Source organism: Trifolium pratense, linkage group LG5 (assembly GCF_020283565.1).
Source record: "Trifolium pratense cultivar HEN17-A07 linkage group LG5, ARS_RC_1.1, whole genome shotgun sequence".
NCBI classification, from domain to species: domain Eukaryota; kingdom Viridiplantae; phylum Streptophyta; class Magnoliopsida; order Fabales; family Fabaceae; genus Trifolium; species Trifolium pratense.
In genome coordinates, this window is record NC_060063.1 from 8110060 (window position 1) to 8133628 (window position 23569).

At 33.9% G+C, this 23569-nt stretch overlaps 2 protein-coding genes across 2 annotated transcripts; one reads left to right on the forward strand and one right to left on the reverse strand.

Moving 5' to 3' along the window:
• Positions 1-306: 306 nt before the first annotated feature.
• On the forward strand, positions 307-4207 carry LOC123884572 (palmitoyl-acyl carrier protein thioesterase, chloroplastic-like). Its single transcript, XM_045933698.1, has 7 exons — positions 307-599; positions 891-1420; positions 1778-1911; positions 2529-2642; positions 2937-3105; positions 3206-3274; positions 3573-4207. Exons 2-7 carry the CDS (start codon positions 905-907, stop codon positions 3840-3842), a joined length of 1272 nt encoding a protein of 423 aa, XP_045789654.1. The 5' UTR covers positions 307-599; positions 891-904; the 3' UTR covers positions 3843-4207.
• Positions 4208-11147: 6940 nt separating this feature from the next.
• Positions 11148-16499, reverse strand: LOC123885976. The gene is made up of 5 exons (XM_045935316.1): positions 15200-16499; positions 13320-15094; positions 12674-13200; positions 11850-12588; positions 11148-11699 (listed from the first exon to the last, which is right to left on the reverse strand). The coding sequence occupies exons 1-5, from the start codon at positions 16497-16499 to the stop codon at positions 11148-11150; spliced, it is 4893 nt and encodes a 1630-aa protein (XP_045791272.1).
• Positions 16500-23569: the final 7070 nt, after the last annotated feature.

Genomic DNA, 23569 nt, shown 5'->3' on the forward strand with positions numbered 1-23569 from the left:
AAATTTTTATAAGAATTCAAAACCGATTGATACTTTTTTTGATAACTTCAATTGAATGTACGACAAACTTTTAAAAAAAATATTGAATTTCAATAGTCTGAATACATAACTACATTTATTGAATTTTTATAAAAACTTGTGAAGTTGATCTACTAAATTTGATCTTTGAATTCGACGGTTGAATTAAAGAAATATAATGAAATTTTTGCGAATAATTACCCACCATACTGTACTCATACCCAATATGTGAGTTTTTACCTTACCCGATTAAGAACTTTAAAAATAAAAGCGGGGCGGGATATAGCCAGGTGGATTGTATTGTATTGTATATAACAAAGTGATTCTGTCTTGCTGGCTGGATGCCTATCTATTTCTTTCTTTCTCTCTTTCTTCCTTCTCACATCACATCGCTGGCTCGCTTTGTTGTCCCTTTTATTATTCATTCATTCATTCATCTTTTTTTACTTCCCAAATTCATCAAATCATATTATTATTAATACTAATAACAGAAAACTAAATACACAATTTTTGGATTCCAGAACAAAATTCTTGTTTCAACTCTTCTCTTCTCTGCTTTCTTTCTTTTTTTTCTCTTTAAGGTACCAAAACGCTGCGTTTTATTCCTTAAATTTTTTCTACTCTCTCATCTACCTTCACCTGTAAACTAAACCTTCAATCAATGCAATTTTCCTTTTCTAGATTCTAAATCAGATCTATACTCAAATCATTTTTACTTCATATTTTTTATATATTTATTTATGAATTAATAATTCATTTGGCTATGAAATATTTAAGATAATTACACATGAATAAAAAACAAATGCGTCATCGACGTTAACATTATGATTATATCAAGTGTTGGATTGATTAAATTTGAATTATGCATGCAGGTGTAAAATTCAATATGGTTACAACTGCTTCAACATCTTCATTTTTTCCTGTTACATCATCTGATAATAATGGTGGAAAATCCTCCAAAAATGGAGGTAACTCATCTCTAAACCTTGGAGGATTGAAATCAAAACAAAGTTCTAATGGATTAAACATTAAGACAAATGCATCATCATCTTCCAAAATCAATGGAACAACCGTCGTTGCTGCTACGTCGACGCCTATTAAGGTTGAAAATGATTCGTCATCATCATCATCTTCGCAACATCACCCGAGAACATTCATCAATCAGTTACCTGATTGGAGTATGCTTTTAGCTGCTGTTACTACAATCTTCCTTGCTGCTGAAAAGCAGTGGATGATGCTTGATTGGAAGCCTAGACGGTCTGATGATATGCTTGTTGATCCTTTTGGTATAGGAAAAATTGTTCAAGATGGTCTTGTTTTTCGTCAAAATTTTTCAATTCGGTCGTATGAAATTGGTGCTGATAAAACCGCGTCTATAGATACGTTAATGAATCATTTACAGGTATGCTCATACATGTTAGATTTTCATTCTATTGTGAATGCAGACAAACTTTTTTATGGATTGAAAGGTTTGTATATTAAGGGTCCGTTTGAATTAGTTTATTTTTGAGCTTATGAAAAATAGTTTATAAAATTTAATAAGTTTTTCTGTTAAATTCATAACTTCTCAATAACGAAAATTGTATCTCCATAAGCTGCTTCGACAAACTTATGGATAATCCATAAAAACTTATTTATTTGCATAAGCTCAAAAATAAGTCAATCCAAACCGACCCTAAATTTGCAATAAGAATAGTAGCTTAGTGTTTTTTCGTATTTTTCTATTGAAATTTATCTTAATTATCTGTGTTTACTACAGGAAACTGCGCTTAATCATGTTAAGACTGCTGGGCTTCTTGGTGATGGATTTGGTTCGACGCCAGAAATGTGCAAAAAGAACCTGATATGGGTTGTAACTCGGATGCAGGTTGTGGTTGATCGTTATCCGACGTGGTTAGTCTTTACTTTTTTGATTTGTGAACCGCAAAGATGTCTATGTATGTTCTGCTGTTATCTTGGTGATTTTTAATTTATGAATGAGGAATTCATAATTTCTAAGTGAAATTTGTTTAACTATGAATGATGAACCGCAAAGATGTTTCAGTTCAGCTGCTATTTTTCTATATATTTTTTATTATACATGATGATCCACAAAACTAGATTCTGTACGTTTATGTTATAGCACCAAATTTACGTTTATGTTATTAAATTCTTCCCTGGATCCCACGGTCTCAGGAGTTTTATTATAGCACCAAATTTACGTTTATGTTATTAAATTCTTCTGGGATGACAATAGATATGATAAGTATAAGCTTTATGCATTATTATGAATTTTGAGTTTTCTTTGATTTTAGGCTGTTAAAAGGGGTATGCAATATAAATGGTGTTAGTTATAAATTTGCTGACCTACTTTTTATATAAGTTTTGTGGATTTCTTGAGTTAGTCTAGCTACTATTATGGCAAAAATATGAACATATATATCTTGTGGACTTTTCAAATCGCTTCATTACGCTAGGAATAATATTCTGTATCTGTCGTTTGAAGTTGAATGAATCTATATTTTCTTCAGGGGTGATGTTGTTCAAGTAGACACTTGGGTTTCTGCAACTGGAAAGAATGGTATGCGTCGCGATTGGCTTTTGCGTGACAGCAAAACAGGTGAAATCTTGACAAGAGCATCCAGGTAGACGTCAATTCAAAAAACTTTCTCGCTCCTTTCTTATTTGGCCATTAGATATGTTTAAAGTGTTTTTCTGATTTTAATGTGCAAGAATTGAAAACTCAATATTCAGTTTAGTTTTGTTAAATCGGTCTGAGATTTAGGTGTAGCAGTATATTACATATTAAAGCTTCATTTTTAACTAAGAACTTTGTTTCTACCAACAAAATTTAACATTTCAAATAATTCATGAAGCACCTTTGCTCTAGTAACCTATGTAATTTCTGATCTGTTGGTTTTGATTTTGATGTTTTACAGTGTTTGGGTCATGATGAATAAACTGACTCGGAAACTATCTAAAATTCCAGAAGAAGTCAGAGGAGAGATAGAGCCTTATTTTGTTAATTCTGATCCAGTTGTGGATGAGGATAACAGAAAACTAACTAAACTTGATGATACGGCTGAATATATTCGCACTGGTTTAACTGTAAGGAAACTATTTTTCTAACTGTTATCATCGATTTAGCTTTTATAAAATCTCAGAAATTATTTTCTAATTACGTTTTACACTTTACCTCTATTTTCAGCCCAGATGGAGTGATCTAGATGTTAATCAGCATGTTAATAATGTCAAGTACATTGGCTGGATTCTGGAGGTAAATTTCTATTCTTGTAGTCATATATACTCACTTTCTCGTCTTTTTTTTTTGTTTATTTCTTCAATTAGATTTATTAGTAAGAATCATCTAACTGAGGTCTAGATCAACAGTTGATGTTCTTGCATATCTATGAATATTATACATATGCATGTAACATTAAACGTTGGTTTAATATTGACAGTTAAAATTGCTGAATTGGTCGCTTTATAGGAGTCAAATCCCATTTCGATTAATTGTTTAGTCAATAGATGTATAAGGCCGCTTAACCAAAGCGTTTGTGGTTTGATTGCTGCAGAGTGCTCCACAGCCAATTTTGGAGAGTCACGAGCTTCATTCCATGACTTTGGAGTACAGGAGAGAGTGTGGACGAAACAGTGTACTTGAGTCTCTGACTGATGTCTCCGGTGCTGACATTGGAAATTTAGCTGACAGCGGATTTGTTGAATGCAAACACTTGCTTCGACTCAATGACGGTGCCGAGATTGTGAGGGGTAGAACTGAGTGGAGACCAAAACCTGCCAACAATTTTGATATTTTGAATCAGGTTCCATCACAGAACACCTAAATATCAACTCACATTTAGCTTGACGAACAAGAAAACGATTCCCCGTTGCTATGTGCATATCGAATCTCATCACCTCTGGAGAGCATTGCTTGATTTTTATGAGATATGCGCATGTATGTTAAATGTTTACTCATTACTAATATATGTGTTAATTCAACAGGTGAAAAAGGGGAGAGGGTAGTGAATTCTCATTCTCATTGTAATTAGCTCCTAATATTTTCACCCTAAGCTCCATTTTCCACCAATTCATATATGGTTATGGCATTGATAGGTGTCATTAATATTATTTAATTGCTTCTTCAAAATGGCTAAGCATGTATATTAAATTGTTGTTGTTATATATGGTTTCTGCTTTATTTTTCCAATCTAAGTTGTTGCTTGTTTAATTGGATTATGGATATAGGTAACAACTGTATCATAATAAAGGCTTACTTATTTATTTTAGACAATTGTGACTACATGGTTTTTGTCATGTTCCCATATAGGAACAAAAGTTCAGTTAAATTCTTCTATCATACAATAAATACACCATTCCTCTCTAATCAGTTTTTTAACTAAATCACTTATTTTAAGGAAAAAATTAGTTAATTTAATTATAATAACATTAAAGTTGGTTTATTTTATATCATTTTATTATCAACATGGGTTGAGTTTAGAAGAAGGGGTTAACTCCCACAATGTGACGGATTGAGATTTAAATTTTAATTAAGAGATGTGTTTATATTTGGTGTCTGATACGAATGAGATTACCTCCTATGATAATGGAGCCCACGAGAAATAAAATAAAATAAAAATGTATAATTTTATTCAAATGATTTGTGATGCCAGAACTTTTCCTAAAATATATATATAAATATTTTCTAGCAAATAATATTCCTAACATAGTAAGAGTGGGCCTGTGCAATGTGCCCACAAATTCTATCTAGTTTTTTGTTTGGAACATGTGGTCAAGCTTGAGAAAAGGGTTTGAAAGGCCTTCAAATAATTGTAAGCTAGCTTTTTTTGGCACTAATCTTTTGGTTCTCAGGAGAATGGCTCTAGTAATTTAGAGTTCGGTTGCAAGGTACGTAAAATTTGGTCAAAAATTATTTTTACTAGAAATCGAACTAGAGTTCTATCAAATGATTCTTCCTAGGTGTGGTTTTTTTTTTTTCCTGCATAATACATAAACCCCTCACCACTAGACCAAACTCAGTGGCTTTAGTGTCTTTTCTTTAAACACATTGTAAGCTAGCTTTTATTACTTAAAATATAGTATCAAAAAACATGTTGTATGATAGTTTTTTTTATGAAAAAATATAAGGTTAAATATTTATGGGTCGTGATAAACAGTTCCCAAAAGCACTTGTTAAACTTGCTAAATATAGAAATTAATGACAAAATTAATAATAGAAAAATAAATTTTTATATTTTTAAAATATTTAATGCTCAAATTTTGAGATAAAGTTGTTTTATATAAAATATTGGACACTGTTTGACATTTTCCAATATTTATTTATAGTCTATAAAAATTATAAAGTTTTATTTTCATCTTCATAAAAAAGAACTGCATTTTTTAGTTCTTACAAATTTATCAGCAACTAATCGATTTTAATTTTAGTCCCTATCAATATATATCTCTGTCTACTGTGTACTTTTTTTTTTTTACAAACATGATCAATTTGAAATATCATCATTATTTTGGTCATAATTTTGTGGTTTTTAACAACTTAACTGTGCCTTAAGTACCCAACCCCCAACACAATGCCTAACATAGACTTTCTCCACCAAGCCTTTCTCAATGTCAAGTCTTTCTCCATTGCCAACTTCAAGTGGTTGGAATTCATTAAATAAGGCATAATTTTCCTATTAAGTACAGCTTACGCAACAATTATTGTGAGTAAAATAACTATATAATTACAATAATTAGGTTATAAGTATATAATCCCCTCCGTTTATTTCTAAGTGTCACTTTTAAACACTGGACACATTTTTTTTTTTTTATAAGCTAACATTGTATTATTAAGGAGTACAAGTAGTACGCAAGTCCTTACAATACAACAAAATCCCTTATATACTAGAGAGACATGCTAAGGGATTGATACACCAATCCGAATACGAATAAATACAAAGTCTATATTTTAACACTGCATACATGTTAATATACAACTTTGATCAATAATATCTTTTACAAAAAGGAGTTTTTGATGTTTGTTTGCTTCAAGAGACAAAGAATTAAAACTTCAATAGATGATTTTCTCATTCATAATTTATGGGGGCATCAGGATGTTGGATGGGTGGCAAAAGATCCAGTGGGTCTCTCAGGAGGATTGTTAGTAATTTTTGGGCATTAGTGTTGAGAAAGAAGGTGAGGTGATGCATATTGTTAATGTTTATTCTCCTTGTAGTGCTTCAGGTAAGAAAAAGCTTTGGGAAGATTTGTTGGCACTCAAGCAACAAAACAGTGTAGGGGAGTGGTGTGTGGGAGGAGACTTTAACGCAATTCTACACTCTTCGGAAAGAAAATGAAGTAGTGCTGTCATTAGACGAGGTGAAAATTTGTTATTTAATCGCTTCGTAGAAGAGATGGAGGTAGTAGATGTCCCAGTGTTAGGCAAAAAAATTTCTTGGTTTAGCGCTTTTTATTGTCCGACGGTTTCATTGTCAAGCATGGTATCTCTGGACAATGGATAGGGGATCGCGATATATCTGACCATTGTCCAGTTTGGTTGATCGTTTCTCCTGTTAATTGGGGTCCTAAGCCTTTCAGAGTGATCAATGGTTGGTTGGAGCATCCGGATTTTTTGTCGTTTGTGGAGACTTCTTGGAAGAGTTTCGCGGTACATGGTATGAAGGCTTATGTTTGAAAGAGAAATTTAAGTTATTGAAGGACTGCTCGAAAAAGTGGAATAGGGAAGTTTTTGGTTTTCTTGACCTCAACATTGAGAAGACGGTGAAAGATTTAAACGATATCGAAAACATGTTGGATGGAGATGTTAGGGATGTAGAGTTAACAAGAAGAGAAGGGTTAAATAAAGATTTTTGGCTAGATTATGGTGGGTAAGAGAGGGTGACTCAAATTCTAGATTTTTTCATGAATCTATCAAAAGTAGACGAAGGAAGAACCAATTGGTGGCCTTAAAAGATGGTGATCAATGGGTTGAGGGAGTGGAGGAGGTGAAGGGTTGTGTAAAGAATTTTTATGCGGATTATTTCCAAGAGAAATGGCTAAACCGACCAAATCTTAATGGTTTACAGTTTCAAACTCTTTCCGATGAAGACAATCTTCTTCTAATGGCACCTTTTTCAAGCGAAGAAGTTAAAGAGGCGATTTGGAGTAATGACGGTAACAAATGTCCAGGACCAGACGGTTTCAATTTCACTTTCTTGAAGGCTTGTTGGGATATTATTAAAGGTGATATTATAGATTTTCTTCATGAATTTTATAATAGTGCATCACTCCCTAAAGCCATTACTGCATCGTTTCTGTCTCTCATCCCCAAGAAGGATCATCCGCAAACTTTATCGAATTATCGACCTATTTGTTTGGTATCTAGTTTGTACAAGATTTTGTCAAAGGTCTTAGCGGCAAGATTGAATAAAATTTTGGGAAAGGTAATCTCGACCGTCCAATCGGCTTTTCTGCCCAATAGGCAGATATTGGATGGTGTGTTGGTTGTGAATGAATTGATAGATTTGGCAAAAAGAAAGAAAGATGAATGCTTGATGTTTAAAGTAGGCTTTGAAAGAGCCTATGATACGGTGAACTGGCATTTTTTGGATTATATGATGGTCAGAATGAGTTTTGCAGAAGGTTGGAGGCGATGGATACGTGCTTGTGTTTGTTAGAGTTCTATGTCTGTACTGGTCAATGGTAGACCTACGGAGGATTTCAGTGTTGGTAAAGGATTGAGGCAGGGTGACCCAATGTCACTGTTCCTCTTCTTGATTGTTGCTGAAGGTCTATCGGGACTTATGAATAAAGCGGTTGGAAGCGGCTCTTTTCATGGTTACAAGGTTAACAATAATTTAATGCTTCATACTCTGCAATTCGCGGATGATACCATTATAGTAGGCGAAAGTAATTGGGACAACCTTTGGACTATTAAAACGGTGTTGAGAAGCTTCGAATTAGTGTCTGGTTTAAAGGTAAATTTTTTCAAAAGTAAGCTTTATGGTATTAATTTGGATGATAGTTTTTTGCGCACATCTTCGTCTTTTTTAAATTGTGGTGTGGATTCTATCCCTTTTTGCTTTCTTGGCATACCGGTAGGTGCTAATCCGAGAATAAATGCTACTTGGCTACCTATTATTGATTCCATGAAAAAGAGACTTGGTGTTTGGAATAATCGTCTTTTATCTATTGGAGGGAGAGTCACTCTCATAAATTCAGTTCTTTCTAGTTTACCTCTCTATTTCTTTTCTTTTTTTAAAGCGCCGGTTTGTGTTGAAGGAAATGGTGAGCATTCAAAGGAATTTTTTATGGGGTGGAGGAATGGATAGATCGAAAATATGTTGGGTTAGTTGGGATAGTATTTGCCAACCAAAGGATAAAGGAGGGTTAGGCATAAAAAACTTGGAGTCATTTAATGATTCACTCTTAATGATTCATTTAATTGTATCCATCTTTGTTTCAAAAATCAACTCATAAAGATGCTTGCATTTCAAATATGTGGATATGGAATTACAACATGTGGTCTTGGAAAATCAATTGGATGGAAGCACTTGATGATGAAGATGTTGGAGTAAGCCCTAAAAGCCAATCTATTTTGATAGAATCGTCTTTTGTATGATGACTTTGATTTATATATTTAATATATATAATAAGGCATTTCTTTATTATGTTTATTTGAAACTAATAAAGTCCCTAGAATAGCTAGTCTAATTAATGGAACATTAAGTGTGACTTAATAGTGAGACTCCATTAAACATAAGGACATTATTCTTAAAGTATCCGTAGTCAAGTTTTACTGTGATGTGGGATAACAGTAAAACATAGAGACTATTATGTGAGTAGACTGATGACCTCATCTCACGTGTCATGGATATGAGATATCAAGTCTTCACATAGATATAATATAAATATTATGAGTAATATTTATATTGGATTGACCCACCATGAGAATACTACATAGTGTGTTATGAAAAGTGTCATAAGTTATTCTCATAGTGATAATGGTGTATACCACCCTTCGACCTGAAACCACTATGGACCCTAGATGTGGAGTAGAGTACTTAGTTGCCGTTCAAACATTGTCCGTAACAGGATGACTATAAAGTCGGTTGATGGGTACTCCACAAATCATGCTGAGGGACATGAGTGACCTAGATGGAATTTGCCCCTCATGCATAACATGAGTAATATCTACGGGCCTCTTGATGGAATATGACTGATAAAATGCGTGGCCACGCCGAACTAAGTCAATATGAGATATTGAGCTTATTCGTTACTCAGTATATTCTGGGATCAAGAAATAAGATACTGAACCATACAAGGATGACACGATCTATGACTTGTGTTCAATATAGATATAAGGGCAAAGGGGTAATTATACACACGATCGTTATCATGGAAATGTTTCGTCAGATCACATGACATTCTCGTCACTTGGGTAGCAGTGATGTGTTGCTAGATACCGCTCACTGTTTATAATATTAAATATGTGATTTAATATTATTGCCAACGTTACGAGAACCTATAGGGTCACACACAAAGGACAGATAGATGAGAGAAATAAATAAGTAAGACTTATTTATAAAATAATAAGTAGGACTTATTAGTAATTAAATAATTAAGTATGACTTATTATTTAATTAGAGAAGCGCGGCACACCGTAAAGTATGGTGCACTTAAGTAAAATACAGCACACCGTAAGGTACGGTGGATACTCAAATAAGTCTATAAAAAGAATACACTTATGTGCTGAATTTTAACCTAAGAGTTAGCCATAAAATTTAGAAACCTAGCCGCCGCTCTCTAAACCCTGTTCTCTCTGAATCTCTGGTGGAATTGGCTAGCACCGGTCATCGGAGAAGTTCTGTCCGTGTGGACTGAGTAGATGCATCGCTACTTTGCTTTGCTCGTGATCAGAAATAGTTTCTACTTCAAGGTTCTGCACTTCAAGAGGTAAACACATAAACTTGTGGTTTTGTGTTCGTTGATTTGTGATTAATGGTTTAATCAAGATCCGTTCATCGGGATTGTTCCGCTAAGAGGATTAATTTTTTTGAAAAACCCCTCTTAAATCCCATCAGAAGATATTGAATCCTTCAATGAATTGCATCAATTGCTTGAACAAGTTTGGCCTAACAGAGCTTCTAGCGACAGGCGAAGATGGTCATCAAGTTCTGATGGTTCTTTTTTGGTTTGATCAGCGTACATGGTTTTGCAGGACAGACGTGTAGGTACTCTGGATACAAATATAGTGGCAGCATTGAAAAGATTATGGAAGAAAAATGTTCCATCAAAAGTTAGAGTTTTCGGTTGGCGATTGTTACTTGAAAAATTACCAACCCGGGTGGCTTTATTTCGCAAAGGTATTATCACGAATAATCATGAGAGAAGTTGCGTATTTTGCTTCAAAGAGGTAGAGGACATACAACACATTTTTTTCACTAGCTGCATTACTTCACAAATATGGCAGAAAATATTTGTTTGGTTGGGCACTAATGTCATCCCGTTTGAGGACGTTACAAGCCATTTCACTTTGTTTGGTGAATTAGCAAAATGCAATCATAGCAAGCGAATTCGTCATATAATTTGGTTGGCGACGACGTGGAGTATTTGGCGTACGCGTAATAACATTATTTTTAGAGGAGACTGTGTCAACATATCATCTTTAATGGAGTAAATTGTTTATTTTTCTCGGTTTTGGTTTATAGGCCGAACAGGGAACAATGTTAATTTAGTTTTCTCTGAATGGCGTAATAATCCTTTAGATTGTTTTCAACGCATCTAAAGTGATCTATTCTGAATTGTAAGGGTTGAGTACCCCTTGGACTCCTTATAATTCATTTTTTGCTTATCAAAAATAATAATAATATCTTTGACTATCTATTTAAAAAATTATGAAAAGTTTATATTTTAAAAATATTCGTCGAGACAAATTAAATAATATCATGTATGCTAACATTTGTTTATATATATATATATATATATATATTTTCAAAAATGGAGAGCATGGCATCATAGTAAGTCATCGACAACCCAACTATGTTGGCACCTCAATGCACTACCACTCCTCTACCATCTCACCAAAAGTATTATTAAAATGAAAAAAACAAAAGAAAGGGTGGGGGGTATAAACCAAACCCACCAAAACAAGATTAGCGAAAGCGATAATTAGACAAACCAACTCTATCTCTAAAGAAACTCTCTCTAGAGCAACTTGGTAATTGATCCCACCAGACTAACCCATCAACAAAAAAACCCGCATTAGCTAATCTGTCTGCACAAGTATTTCCTTCTCTATAAATATGAGAAAATCTAAAACGAAAATTTCTAACGATATGAAGACAATTTTTCCATTTAACCTTCAGCTTCCAAGGGACCACATTCACATTAGTGAAAGCTTGAACTAAGAGGATAGAGTCACATTCAAGCCAAAGACGGGTCCATTCTTTAGCAGAAGCAAATTCAATAGCATAAATTGCAGCGCAAATTTCAGCATAAAGAGAGGTTGCAACACCAATGTTAGCTGAAAATGCACCTAAAAAAGTACCAAGATGGTCTCTAAAGATGCCACCACAAGAAGAAATACCTGGAGAACCTCTAGAGGCTCCATCAGTATTGCACTTCACCCAAAAACTAGGAGGCATGATCCAATTGACTTGTTTAATAGATGGCGGAGGGGGAGGATGACAATCAACACCAAAATGCTTGAGGATAGAAAATTATTTTATAGATGAGTACATGTGACCTTTGGAATAATGAGCTGCTTGATGAATAAGACTTTTCACATAGATCAGATCACGAGAAAAATAGGGATAAATATCATTAAATCTGACATTGTTCCTGCATTTCCAGACCTTCCACAAAATATTGACAATGGCTGCAATAATGAGATCATGTAATTGAGTACTCCAACCTTTGTTACACATGCCAAGAAGGGAATCAAAATTTGAGAGATCAAGAGGCATGCCTAGCAAAGAAGATAACCAGTTCCAATACTGCATTATAAAGGGGCGGCGCAAGAACAAATGAGTAATAGTTTCGTAACTACTGCCACAAAGACTGCAACAAGAAACAATCGTGAGGCCTCTTTTGATCAAGTTATCATCAGTGGCAATAACATGGTGCATAATTCTCCAAGCAACTAAAGATCTAGAAGGAGGAATAAAAAGTTTCCAGATGAACTTGGTCCAACCTATACATTGAGGGGGCTGCATATCACAAGAATATGCAAGTTTAAAAGTCAATTCTCCAGAGATAGAATCTTCCCAAACTAATTCGCCTGGTTCCGGTGTGGATGGGAGAGAAAGAGCATGAATATCGCAAGTAATAGTAGGAAATTGTTGTTTAAAAATTTCAGGTAAAGCCCAAACTTGATTATGAACGACTTCTGCAACTTTGGCATTCACCAGATGCGAAATAGGATTAGGAAGTGGCTCCAAAATTAAGTCTTTTAATTTGTAACCAAGCCAATTATCATTCCAAAATGAAGTAGATAAATCATTACCAATTTGCCAAATACTATGATCACGAACCAAATGTAAAACATTTTTCAAACTTGACCAAATAGATGATGAAATTGCATGATTTATGGGGCTAGAATTACGAAAAAATCTGCTTTTAAGAGTGATAGCCCATTGTTTGTCAGATTTAATCAAGTCCGAACAAAGTTTAAGACAACCAGCTTTGTTCATGTCTTTTAGTTTTCTCAACCCAAGGGCCAAGACCACCAGCTGAAGTAGGAGTACAAACTTTGTCCCAAGATAGAGTGACCAATTTCTTCTTATCTACACTACCAGACCAAATAAAATTTCTAATACTACGATCCATCTGCTTAATCAAACCTTTAGGCCAGGAATAGACCTTGAATCTATAAGTCAACATGCCATGAATCACAAAATTAACCAGTTGAACTCTTCCCATCATAGACAAAGAATGACCCTTCCAAGAAGCAAGTTTAGATTTGACTCTATCTGCTAAAGCCTCAAGATGAATTTTTTTAGGCTTCCCTTTAAAGATAGGAACTCCAAGATAGTCAAAAGGTAATGAACCCAAAGAAAATCCAAGAGTATTGGACAAAGTATTTAATCTGGTAGGACTAATAGAGCCTCCATAAAGTATTGGACAAGAAGAGAAAGATGTCTGCTCAACACTTCTTCTGCAATACAAAAAAGAAGAGGGGATAAGGGGTCCCCTTGTCTGACTCCTCTAGAACAGCCGAAAAAGCCAACAGTTTTACCATTAACCAAGAGAGACAATTTTGCATAATGAAGAATAGTGGAAATCCAAGAACAAAATTTATGATTAAAGCCAAAAGCCTGTAGTACTTTGAGAAGGAAACTCCAATCTAAAGTATCAAAAGCCTTTTTAATGTCTATTTTCATAGCCATATTACCACCGAAAGATTTTTTGTCCAACATGTTAATGGCCTCGGAGGCTATACAAATGCATTCATAAATATGTCTTCCTTGTACAAACCCTCTTTGATGTTCTGAAACAATTTTAGGAGCAATCACCGCAAGTCTGTCAGCCAAAATTTTTGTAATAATTTTGAATTGAAAATTTGCCACCGCGATTGGTCTAAAATTTTCAATAGTATCCGCACCTGGAAACTTAGGAACAAGAGCCACATGACTTGAATTCAGATTGGGTAAAATCCAACCTTGACTAAAGAATTGAGTGACCGAGGCCACAACATCACTGCCAACAATATCCCAATAATTTTGAAAAAAACATCCGCCAAAACCATCAGGGCCGGGAGAAGAAGAACCATCCATATTAAAAACAGCTTGCTTAACTTCTTCAAAAGAAGGAATTTTGGTCATCATATCATTATCTGCAACAGTAATAAGATGAGGTATAGTGCGCTCAATAATATTAGTAGGAGCACAATTATTGTTACTAGCAAATAATTCTTTGTAAAAATTTAACACATGATGTTCAATATCATTAATGTCCTCAATGTAATTATCCCCTGCCTTGAGTCTAATCATTCTATTTGATATATGCCTTATTTTAGTGAGCTTATGAAAATAACCAGTGTTTCTATCCCCCTCAACAAACCACTTGGACCTGGACTTATCTCTCCAAAAATGTTCCTGCACTCTTAAAGCATCATTAGGACTAACTTGAGCAAGTTTTTCTTCATCACCTAAAGCATCCGTGTAACCAGAATCATTAATAATTTGTTGAATAGAATCAACCTTAGCAACAGCATTTGACACTTTGGTATTCGCATCACCAAAAACATCTTTATTCCAAGATTTAAGAATAGGTTTCAAAAATTTCAATTTTGCTTGCAAAATAAACATTGGACAACCAACAACATCTTTTTTCCAAAGCTCAGATATAACACGCTTACAATCATCATTAGACATCCACATACTTTGAAACTTAAATGAAGATGGAAAAGTTTGAACATCAGAATCAAAATTAAAAAGAAGAGGGTGATGATCAGATTGAACCTTACGAAGAGTACAACAAGAGACAAAATTCCAAGTGTCAATCCACATAGAGTTGCAAATGACTCTATCCAAACGAAGAGCAGCATAAGCAGGACCTCTCCTAGCATTGGCCCAAGTGAACTGTTTACCGAGAGTATCAAGATGAATAAGATGATTAGAATTGGTCCAATTAGAGAATTCATCACAAGAAGTTTTATTAGGTAGACATCTGCCATATTTTTCATGAGCACCTAAAACAGCATTAAAATCACCAATCATGCACCAGGGGCCAACAAAACGAGATTGAAGGGAATTAAGCTCCAACCATAGTTTTCTCCTATTCACATGGGAGGTACTAGCATAGATTGCAGCAATATAACATGTTTGTTGATCAAAAGTAAGAGAGAAAGCCACGTGTTGTTCTGACAACTGAAGCACCAAGGGATCAATATTGAGGTCACAAAACCCCCAAAGATTAGGAATACCGTGTCTTCTGAAGTTGAGAGCAAATCTTTTAAGATTGAGAGGTCTCAAAAAATCACCAGGAAATTGAGCATAAGATATCATAGGTTCAAATATAAAAATAATATTCGGTTTATGCTTTAAGCATAAATTTTTTAAGACTAACCTTGTGTCAAGGTTTCCACTTTCCAATGCCTCTGGCATTCCAATAGAGAATCTTCATAAAGAATTAAGTTGGCTACCCATCCTAGACCGGGTGTGTAAGTCAGGTTTAGGAGTATATATTTTATTTTTACCCCTACCTTTCTTTGAGGTCACAACAGTGTATTCCCCTCCTTCATCATGTGAATCGACAACTTCATCTGCCCATGATGATGGATTCTTATCTAAGTGGCGGTCTCTCTCATGAACAACTGGAATGTCACTTGTTTGCTCTACTATCCGAGGATTCGGAATTTCATGATGTTGTGCATGATCCACAGTGACATCCACATTTTTGTCATTTGCTGCATGCTTCACAATCATGTCAGCATGATTTCCATTATCTGCACGCATCTCCTTATTCATTATAGGTTCTTCAAAAGTGTCTTTCACCACTTCCGCATTCTCTTGATCAGATTCGGGATGTAAAGATTCATAATCAGAGACTTCTTCATTTATTTTCTCATTGTCCTGGACAGGTTCATTGATCTTATTTTTCTGCTTCGGGACAAATTTTGGATTAGGTTTGTTAGGAACAACCTTCTCCACACTTTTCTTTTGGTCCTTTGCCTTGCTGTTAACGTTTCTGCACTTGTCAATAGAATGGCCAATGCAGCAACAGTGTTCACAAAAATATGGCAAGTTTTCATAATCTATGTCAACAAAGAAGGCATAGCCTTCCCTTTCTACAAGAATACGATAATGCAGCTCCTCAGCAAGATTAACATCAACCAAAATGCGTGCAAAGTGACCCATGGTGCGCTGTTTAGTTGCTTCATCCAAAGAAAGAGGTGTACCTATTCCAAATGCAATGGAAAAAAGAGTCGTAGGCATCCAATATTCTTGTGGCAGGCCATAAATACGAATCCAAATTTGAGCATTAGTAACCTTCAGGTTTTCAGGTTTGAAGTCATTGGACCAAGCAGACAGACGTAACAAACCCGGCTTAAGATTCCATGTTCCGATGCTCCAAACCCGATTGAGATCTTCACAATTTTGAAAATAAAACTCATAAAAGCCCTTCCCCAACGGAGTGATTTGCCATTTATCTACCGGAGCCCAAGCTTTGATGAGCTTCGCGCGAATTTCATGTAAACGCAAAGGCTTATCTCCCTTAGCCATGATTAAACGGCCATGGAGATTGTTCTTGCATCTATCCAAACCTGCTTTGTAAGAATCCTCTAGTATTTTAATAGATAACCTCTTTCCTTTTAAGCACGGTTTATGGAAGTTACCTACCGGAACGTCACAAACATTCTGTAGAGCTTGAGCAAACAATTTCCGTTGAGGCGAAAGAACAGGAGCGGGCAAAGCAGTGTCATGGGGACGACCAGAGGACACATTGGCAGCAAGAATTGACCAAGGAAGATCCCTGGAACGATGATAAATGCTGGCAGCCATTGATACACAGTCAGGAGTTGCACTCTGTTACGAGCGTGAAGAGTAATTGACCAATCTTTGCAAAGCTCAATCCAGGAAAACCTAGATAGCCTTGAAACGATTGATTCTCTAACACAATTACAGAACAAAGAAAGACCCCCAATCGATAAATCACAATAGCAGAGGAACGTAATAGCAGACGAGACGAGATCGACAGAAAACAGTCCTGCGGAGAAGAGAAGATTAAGAACCAACAGTACCACCGTACCAACAGGAAGCAGTGGTTGTGGTGGCTGAACGGTCTAAAGGCGATGGATGAATAACAGACAGATGAGATGCGGCGGCGGTGATATAGTTATCGCAAACCCTTCATCGTTTCATACGCGGCGGCGATAGCTCTGTTCTCCTGTTCGCAAACCCTCTGTTCTCCTGTTCGCCGCTTCCCAGCGGCGTTAGCTCTGTTCTCCTGTTCGCAAACCCAAGTTTGAGATCGAAGGAGAAAACGTTGCAACTGAGTCAGAGAAGAGTCTCGATATTCAGTGTTCTCTCTCAATATATATATGGGGAGGGATCAAATTACACCGGTGTAACATTTGAGTAATGTTACACTGCTCAATAACGCTTTAACGAATACAAATTTTACAAAATCCACCGTTGGATTGAAAGCTTATATCCTATAGATCATCCATGTTAAATTGTATAAAAATCTAAAATCGTTTGATATGCTTTTGAGATAGATCAAGATTAACGGTATTCAATAAAAACGCATAAACCATTAATCTTCATCAATCTCAATAACATATCAAACGATTTTAGATTTTTGTAAAATTTAACGTGGATGATCTATACGATATAAACTTTCAATCCAACGGTGGATTTTGTAAAATTTGTATTCGTTAAAGCGTTATTGAGTGGTGTAACATTACTCAAATGTTACACTGGTGTAATTTGATCCCTCCCATATATATATATATATATATATATATATATATATATATAATCAAAGTAAATTAAAAATGTTATGAATAATATATAATATGTAATGAATGTCTTGTCCCCTAAATGTGTCATGTAAATAGGACCCCTTTGTTACAATGTAATGCACACTTGTGAATAGAATAATACAAAGTCTATTTCTTTCTCTTCTCCCTTTCTCTTCTTCTTCTCTATTCTTCCATATTCTTGTTATTCTCTAGAAATAGTTCATAACACGTTATTAGCACGATAGTCTCTCATCTTTCAAGAAAGGTATAACAATCATGGGAATTGATAATTTTATTTTCTGTATGATATTTTTTTGTTCTATTTTTTTGAGATCCTTTTCATTTCTTTTTTTGATATTGAAACACCATTATGAAAATTTTAAAATATGAATCACAAAGATTCATAACCTACGATCCAGAAGTATCGTGGTGAAATATTTGAAATATGAATCCTGAAGATTCATAGTGTGATGCAATTTTAAAATATGAATCCTGAAGATTCTTAAGCCAACGTTCCTAAAAGTACCGTAAAATATCTTTTAAATATGAATCCCGAAGATTCATAGATATAAGTAAAATGAATTTATATTTTTTTTATATAATTTTTATGTTATAGCATTTTTGTTTATTTCTTTTGAATTCCCGAAGAATTCAATCTATATGCATCCCTGAAGGATTGCACCAATATATTATTCTTACATTATAGTATATGCTATATAGTTTCTAAGAACTCAATGTTATATGCATCCTGAAGAATTGCATAAATAATTAATTTTAACGATGTCATATAGTTTTTAAAAAACTTCCTATGAATTATTTTTTATGAATTCCGGAAAAATTCAATATATATATTTGCATCCTTGGAGGATAGCTTTATTTTTTTAAGTTTTATAGCAATTTATATTTTTATTGATTTACTGTTATTATTATAATAATAATAATAATAATAATAATAATAATAATAATAATAATAATAATAATTAATTAGTAAAATGGTCCCTTAAAGACATTTTTGGTTTCAGATTGGTCCCTTAAAGAAAAAAAGGTCCAAATAGGTCCCTTAAAGAAAAAAAAGTCCGAATAGGTCCCTTAAAGACATCTCCGTTAATCAGTTCGGTCCTATTTAGACCTCTTTTTAGGGACCAAACTGATTAACGGAGATGTCTTTAAGGGACCTATTCGGACTTTTTTTTCTTTAAGGGACCTATTTGGACCTTTTTTTCTTTAAGGGACCAATCTGAAACCAAAAATGTCTTTAAGGGACATTTTACTAATTAAGCCTAATATAAACAATTAATAATTATTAATTTAACTCGGTCATGTTGTTGATAATTTGAACTCGGTGATCATATCGAAAATTGAAAAGTATAAACAATTAAACATGTAATAATATGGCTATTCAGTACATTACTTATACAGATTTTCTTACTAACGTTACATATGTAGAAGTAGAATATCTGCTGTAATATATGCCTATTTATTTCATGTACGTTACTTAGAAAGACATTATATCAAATATATATAGAAGCTGTTATGGTTCTATGTTGGTAGAGACAAACTTTTAATTCCTTTAAAAGTTACGGTACGTGAACTATATTAACTATATTTATCTAATTTGCTTAATTTTTTATTTGATGATAGTATATATCAATGATAAATGAATGAAAAATCATTTCCAGAAGTGAATGAAGTCTGACCCACTGATGTTACTACATTCCTGGAAGTGAATGTAGCAACACACGATTATCATGGACAAAATTGTGGTCATGATCATGGTAATAGTCATGCTTGTGTTAATTTTAAAAGCTCGGCTTCTCACTAAAAGTGAAAGAAAAAAAAATGTCAAGAATGAAAAAAGAGGACGAAAAAGTGGGCAAATTAGCAAAACCAAAGAAAACATGTGTTAGTTCCCGAAGAACTAGAAAAGAAAAGGAAAACTTTAATATTGAAGCATCTTTTAATGATTGCTCAAAGAATGAAATTCCCTTAGAGTGTGTTTGGATGAGGGATTCAACAAATTCAAGGGATTTTAAATACTAGGCAATTCAATTGATTCAATTGAATTACCTTGATTTTCAAATTCCAGTGTTTGGATAAAGTGTTGAAATTTCATTAATTGTAAAATTCTTTGTTTGGATAATGTCATTGAATTTCCTTCATTTAATTTTATTTATTTTAATAAAATCGACCATAAACCTAAAATTAGCCGAAAAACCTAAAATCGAAGATAAAGCTAAATCGGCCGAAAATCCAAAAAATCGGCAGCAAAAACCTAAAATCGGCCAAAAGCCCAAAAATCGACTATAAACCCTAAAATTGGCCGAAAACCCAAAAAATCGGCAGAAAAACCTAAAATCGGCCAAAATTCCAAAAATCGACAATAAACCCTAAAATCGGCTGAAAACCCAAAAATTCGGCCGAAAAACCAAAAATCGACCGAAAACCCAAAAAATAAGCCGAAAACCTAAAATCGGCCAAAATCCAAAAAAATCGACTATAAACCATAAAATCGGCCAGCAACCCGAAAAATCAGCAAAAAAACCTAAAATCGGCAAAAAAACCCAAAAATCGACTATAAACCCTAAAATCGACCGAAAAACCCAAAAATCGACTATAAACCCTAATATCAGCCGAAAAATGGGTTTATAGTCGATATTAGGTTTTTCGGCCGATTTTGGGGTTTATAGCCGATTTCAGGATTTTGGATCGATTTTAGGTTTTCGGCCGAGTTTTTTGGGTTTAGGGACGATTTTAGATTCTTCGGACGATTTTTTGGATGTTGGCCGATTTTGGGTTTTCGGTCGATTTTTGGTTTTTCGGCCAATTTTTTGGGTTTTCGGCCGATTTTAGGGTTTATAGTCGATTTTTGGAATTTTGGCCGATTTTAGGTTTTTCTGCCAATTTTTCGGGTTGCCGGCCGATTTTAGGTTTTATAGTCGATTTTTTGGATTTTGGCCGATTTTAGGTTTTTGGCCGATTTTTTGGTTTTTCGGTCGATTTTTTGTTTTTCGGCTGATTTTTTGGGTTTTCAGCCGATTTTAGGGTTTATAGTCGATTTTTGGAATTTTGCCCGATTTTAGGTTTTTCTGCCAATTTTTCGGGTTGCCGGCCGATTTTAGGGTTTATAGTCGATTTTTTGGATTTTGGCCGATTTTAGGTTTTTGGCCGATTTTTTGGGTTTTCGGTCGATTTTTGGTTTTTCGGCCGATTTTTTGGGTTTTCGGTCGATTTTTGGTTTTTCGGCCGATTTTTTGGGTTTTCAGCCGATTTTAGGGTTTATTGTCGATTTTTGGAATTTTGGCTGATTTTAGGTTTTTCTGTCGATTTTTTGGGTTTTCGGCCGATTTTAGGGTTTATAGTCGATTTTTGGGCTTTTGACCGATTTTAGGTTTTTTCTGCCGATTTTTTGGACTTCGGCCGATTTAGCGTTTATCGTCGATTTTAGGTTTTTCGGCTAATTTTAGGTTTTACGATCAATTAGTAATTTTTAAAAGTTTATAGAGAAGAAGGAATTTCAAATTCTTTGGTTTTAGGTGTCATTTTGAAATTCTCTAAATTTAACTTGAACAAAATACTTCATAAATTTCCATCATTTTGAAAATTCTTCAAATTTCCATCCAAACAATGGAATTCACCTCAAATCATTTGAATTCCCTCAAAATATTACTTTACCTCAAAAAATTCCCTCATCCAAAAGAAATTATGAAGATCATTGTGATCATTATATGAAGATCACTTGTGATATAGTTCTTGAAGAACTAAAGCTTTAATATTATGATCGATTGCTCAAAGAATATGAATTTCCTTAACCACCGTTAATGAAAAATAATTTGTATAGTTCTTGTAGAACTTAAAATTCAATATTAAAGCATTCTTGTAGTATAGCTCAAGAATAATTTTTCATAATCAATTAATGTTTATGAATACTAGAGGTATACTTTTTGAAGAACTACTGATTTAAAGATTCATGAAAGATTGTAAAATTCTGATTTTCTCCAGCGATTCTAAATAGAGATTTGTTGTTGAGTGCTTGAAAAACTAAATTTTTACAACATGATTAAAGTTCATATGATTCATTTGATCTTAGTATAAGTTGGACTAAAATTAAAGGAAATTAACAGAAAAATTATTTATGTCTCGTGAATATGCTTCTGAAGTAGCAACTTTGAGAAAATAATTTTGTGAATACTTTGAAACGTTATTCACATTTGTGATGTGAAAGGTTACATGATATATTTGAGCCTTATTTATGTTGGCACGTTACATTTTGCTATTTTTCTTTGAATACATTAAGTTTTGAGTTTATTTTATGTTGATTTCTTATCAAAAAAAAAAAAGAAAAAAAAGAAAAGGGAACCAATACATTGTTATATCGAGAAGGATATTCGCATAAATGAATATCATATTGAAACAAGAAACAGATGAGATTATGTATCTCTATATATTACGAGACATGTTATCAACTTTTGCCTCTAGTTTGGGGTATACTTATATATATTTGTGCAATTGAAACACATATTCTTGTAAACCAGAAGTTTACAAATCATGTTAAGTTTGTAATTGGCAAGATCAGCTGGGTCATCTCAGATCTATTATGATGCAATTTTTTTTATGGATATGTTTTGAATGACCAGAAGTTCATTCAATTTAATATTTTTTGTGTATTACTAGTTCCCAAAGAAAATTGATAAATTAAGTAAATGAGCATCTTTTATTTTAGAATATAAGAAATGTGATATTTGTAAATCGATACACCAATCATGATCATGTGGACCAATTAGATTTTAATAATTTTAATTTATGCATCAACGAAATGGTCACATGTGTGTTTGTTGTCAACTCGCAACCAGAAGTTTGTGAGATTATTTTATTTACTAATTTGGTTAAGAGCTCATTTAATATTTAATTTTCTAGAAAGTATTTGATAAGTATCGAATGTCAATTGAAATTGATATAGAACATCTTGTAGAATATGATAATACAAGAAAAAAATATAGAATTGACGATCCATTCTCTAGCCGTCTAAAATTAATTACATGATCGATACTTATGAGATCAATACTTCAAGTTCTATTTTATATTTTGGGAACATTTAAATATATATGTTGAGATATTGATTCGCTCAAGCCAATATGTTATTATACAAAAGTCTTCCCCTTAACTTGCAATTAAGTTTAGTTTTATAATCTAATATTTTTCATATAAGCATTTTTGGATGTGTTGGTATGTTCTGATTGCTCCGATACAATACAATACGATGAATTATTAAAGAATATTGGAAAAATATATTTGATATACACCACTTATCACTATGAGAATATCTTATGACATTTCATAACACACTATGTAGTATTCTCACGGTGGGTCAATCCGATACAAATGTTACCCTTAACATTTATATCTATGTGAAGACTTGATAACTCTTTATCTATGATCTGTGAGATGTGACCATCAGTCTACCAACATAATAGCCTTTATGCTTTAATGTTATCCCATTTCACTTTAAAGCTTGACTACGGATGCTTCAAGAATAATGTTCTTATGTTTAATGGATTCTCACGATTAAGTCATACTTAACGTTCCACTTAATGAACTAACTATTCTAGGGTCTTTATTACTTTAACACATAAACATAATAAAGAATGGCCTTTATTTAATAAATGAATTATTCAATACAAGTATCATGCAATCATAAATAATTGGCCTCTAGGGCTTACACCAACAATCTCCCACTAGCACTAGAGCCAATCAGGCATACTCCTAATACCTATGCTCCTAATATGGCCCTCATGCTTCGGCTGAGCAAGAGGTTTTGTAAGTGGGTCAGCAGCATTGTCGAGTGTTGGTACTCTGCATATCTTCACATCTCCTCTATCAATTATTTCTCGAATAAGATGATAGCGCCTGAGTATATGTTTGGACTTTTGGTGAGATCTAGGCTCCTTAGCTTGTGCGATTGCGCCATTGTTATCACAAAACAGATCAATGGGATCCACAATGCTAGGGAATATGCCAAGTTCAGTAATGAACTTCTTTATCCAAACAACTTCCTTTGCTGCATTTGATGCGGCAATGTACTCAGCTTCCGTTGTAGAATCAGCAACTGTA

Excerpts from the sequence above, each read along its gene's own strand:
- LOC123884572 (XM_045933698.1), top strand. The coding sequence starts at position 905 with ATGGTTACAACTGCTTCAACATCTTCATTTTTTCCTGTTACATCATCT. Across the intron at positions 1,912-2,528 it reads GTTGATCGTTATCCGACGTG|GGGTGATGTTGTTCAAGTAG; the intron begins GTTAGTCTTTAC and ends TATTTTCTTCAG. Across the intron at positions 3,275-3,572 it reads ACATTGGCTGGATTCTGGAG|AGTGCTCCACAGCCAATTTT; the intron begins GTAAATTTCTAT and ends TGATTGCTGCAG.
- LOC123885976 (XM_045935316.1), bottom strand. The coding sequence starts at position 16,499 with ATGGCTGCCAGCATTTATCATCGTTCCAGGGATCTTCCTTGGTCAATT. Across the intron at positions 15,095-15,199 it reads TGTTGTGACCTCAAAGAAAG|AGGCATTGGAAAGTGGAAAC; the intron begins GTAGGGGTAAAA and ends TTGGAATGCCAG. Across the intron at positions 11,700-11,849 it reads TTGTCAATATTTTGTGGAAG|CATTTTGGTGTTGATTGTCA; the intron begins GTCTGGAAATGC and ends TCTATCCTCAAG.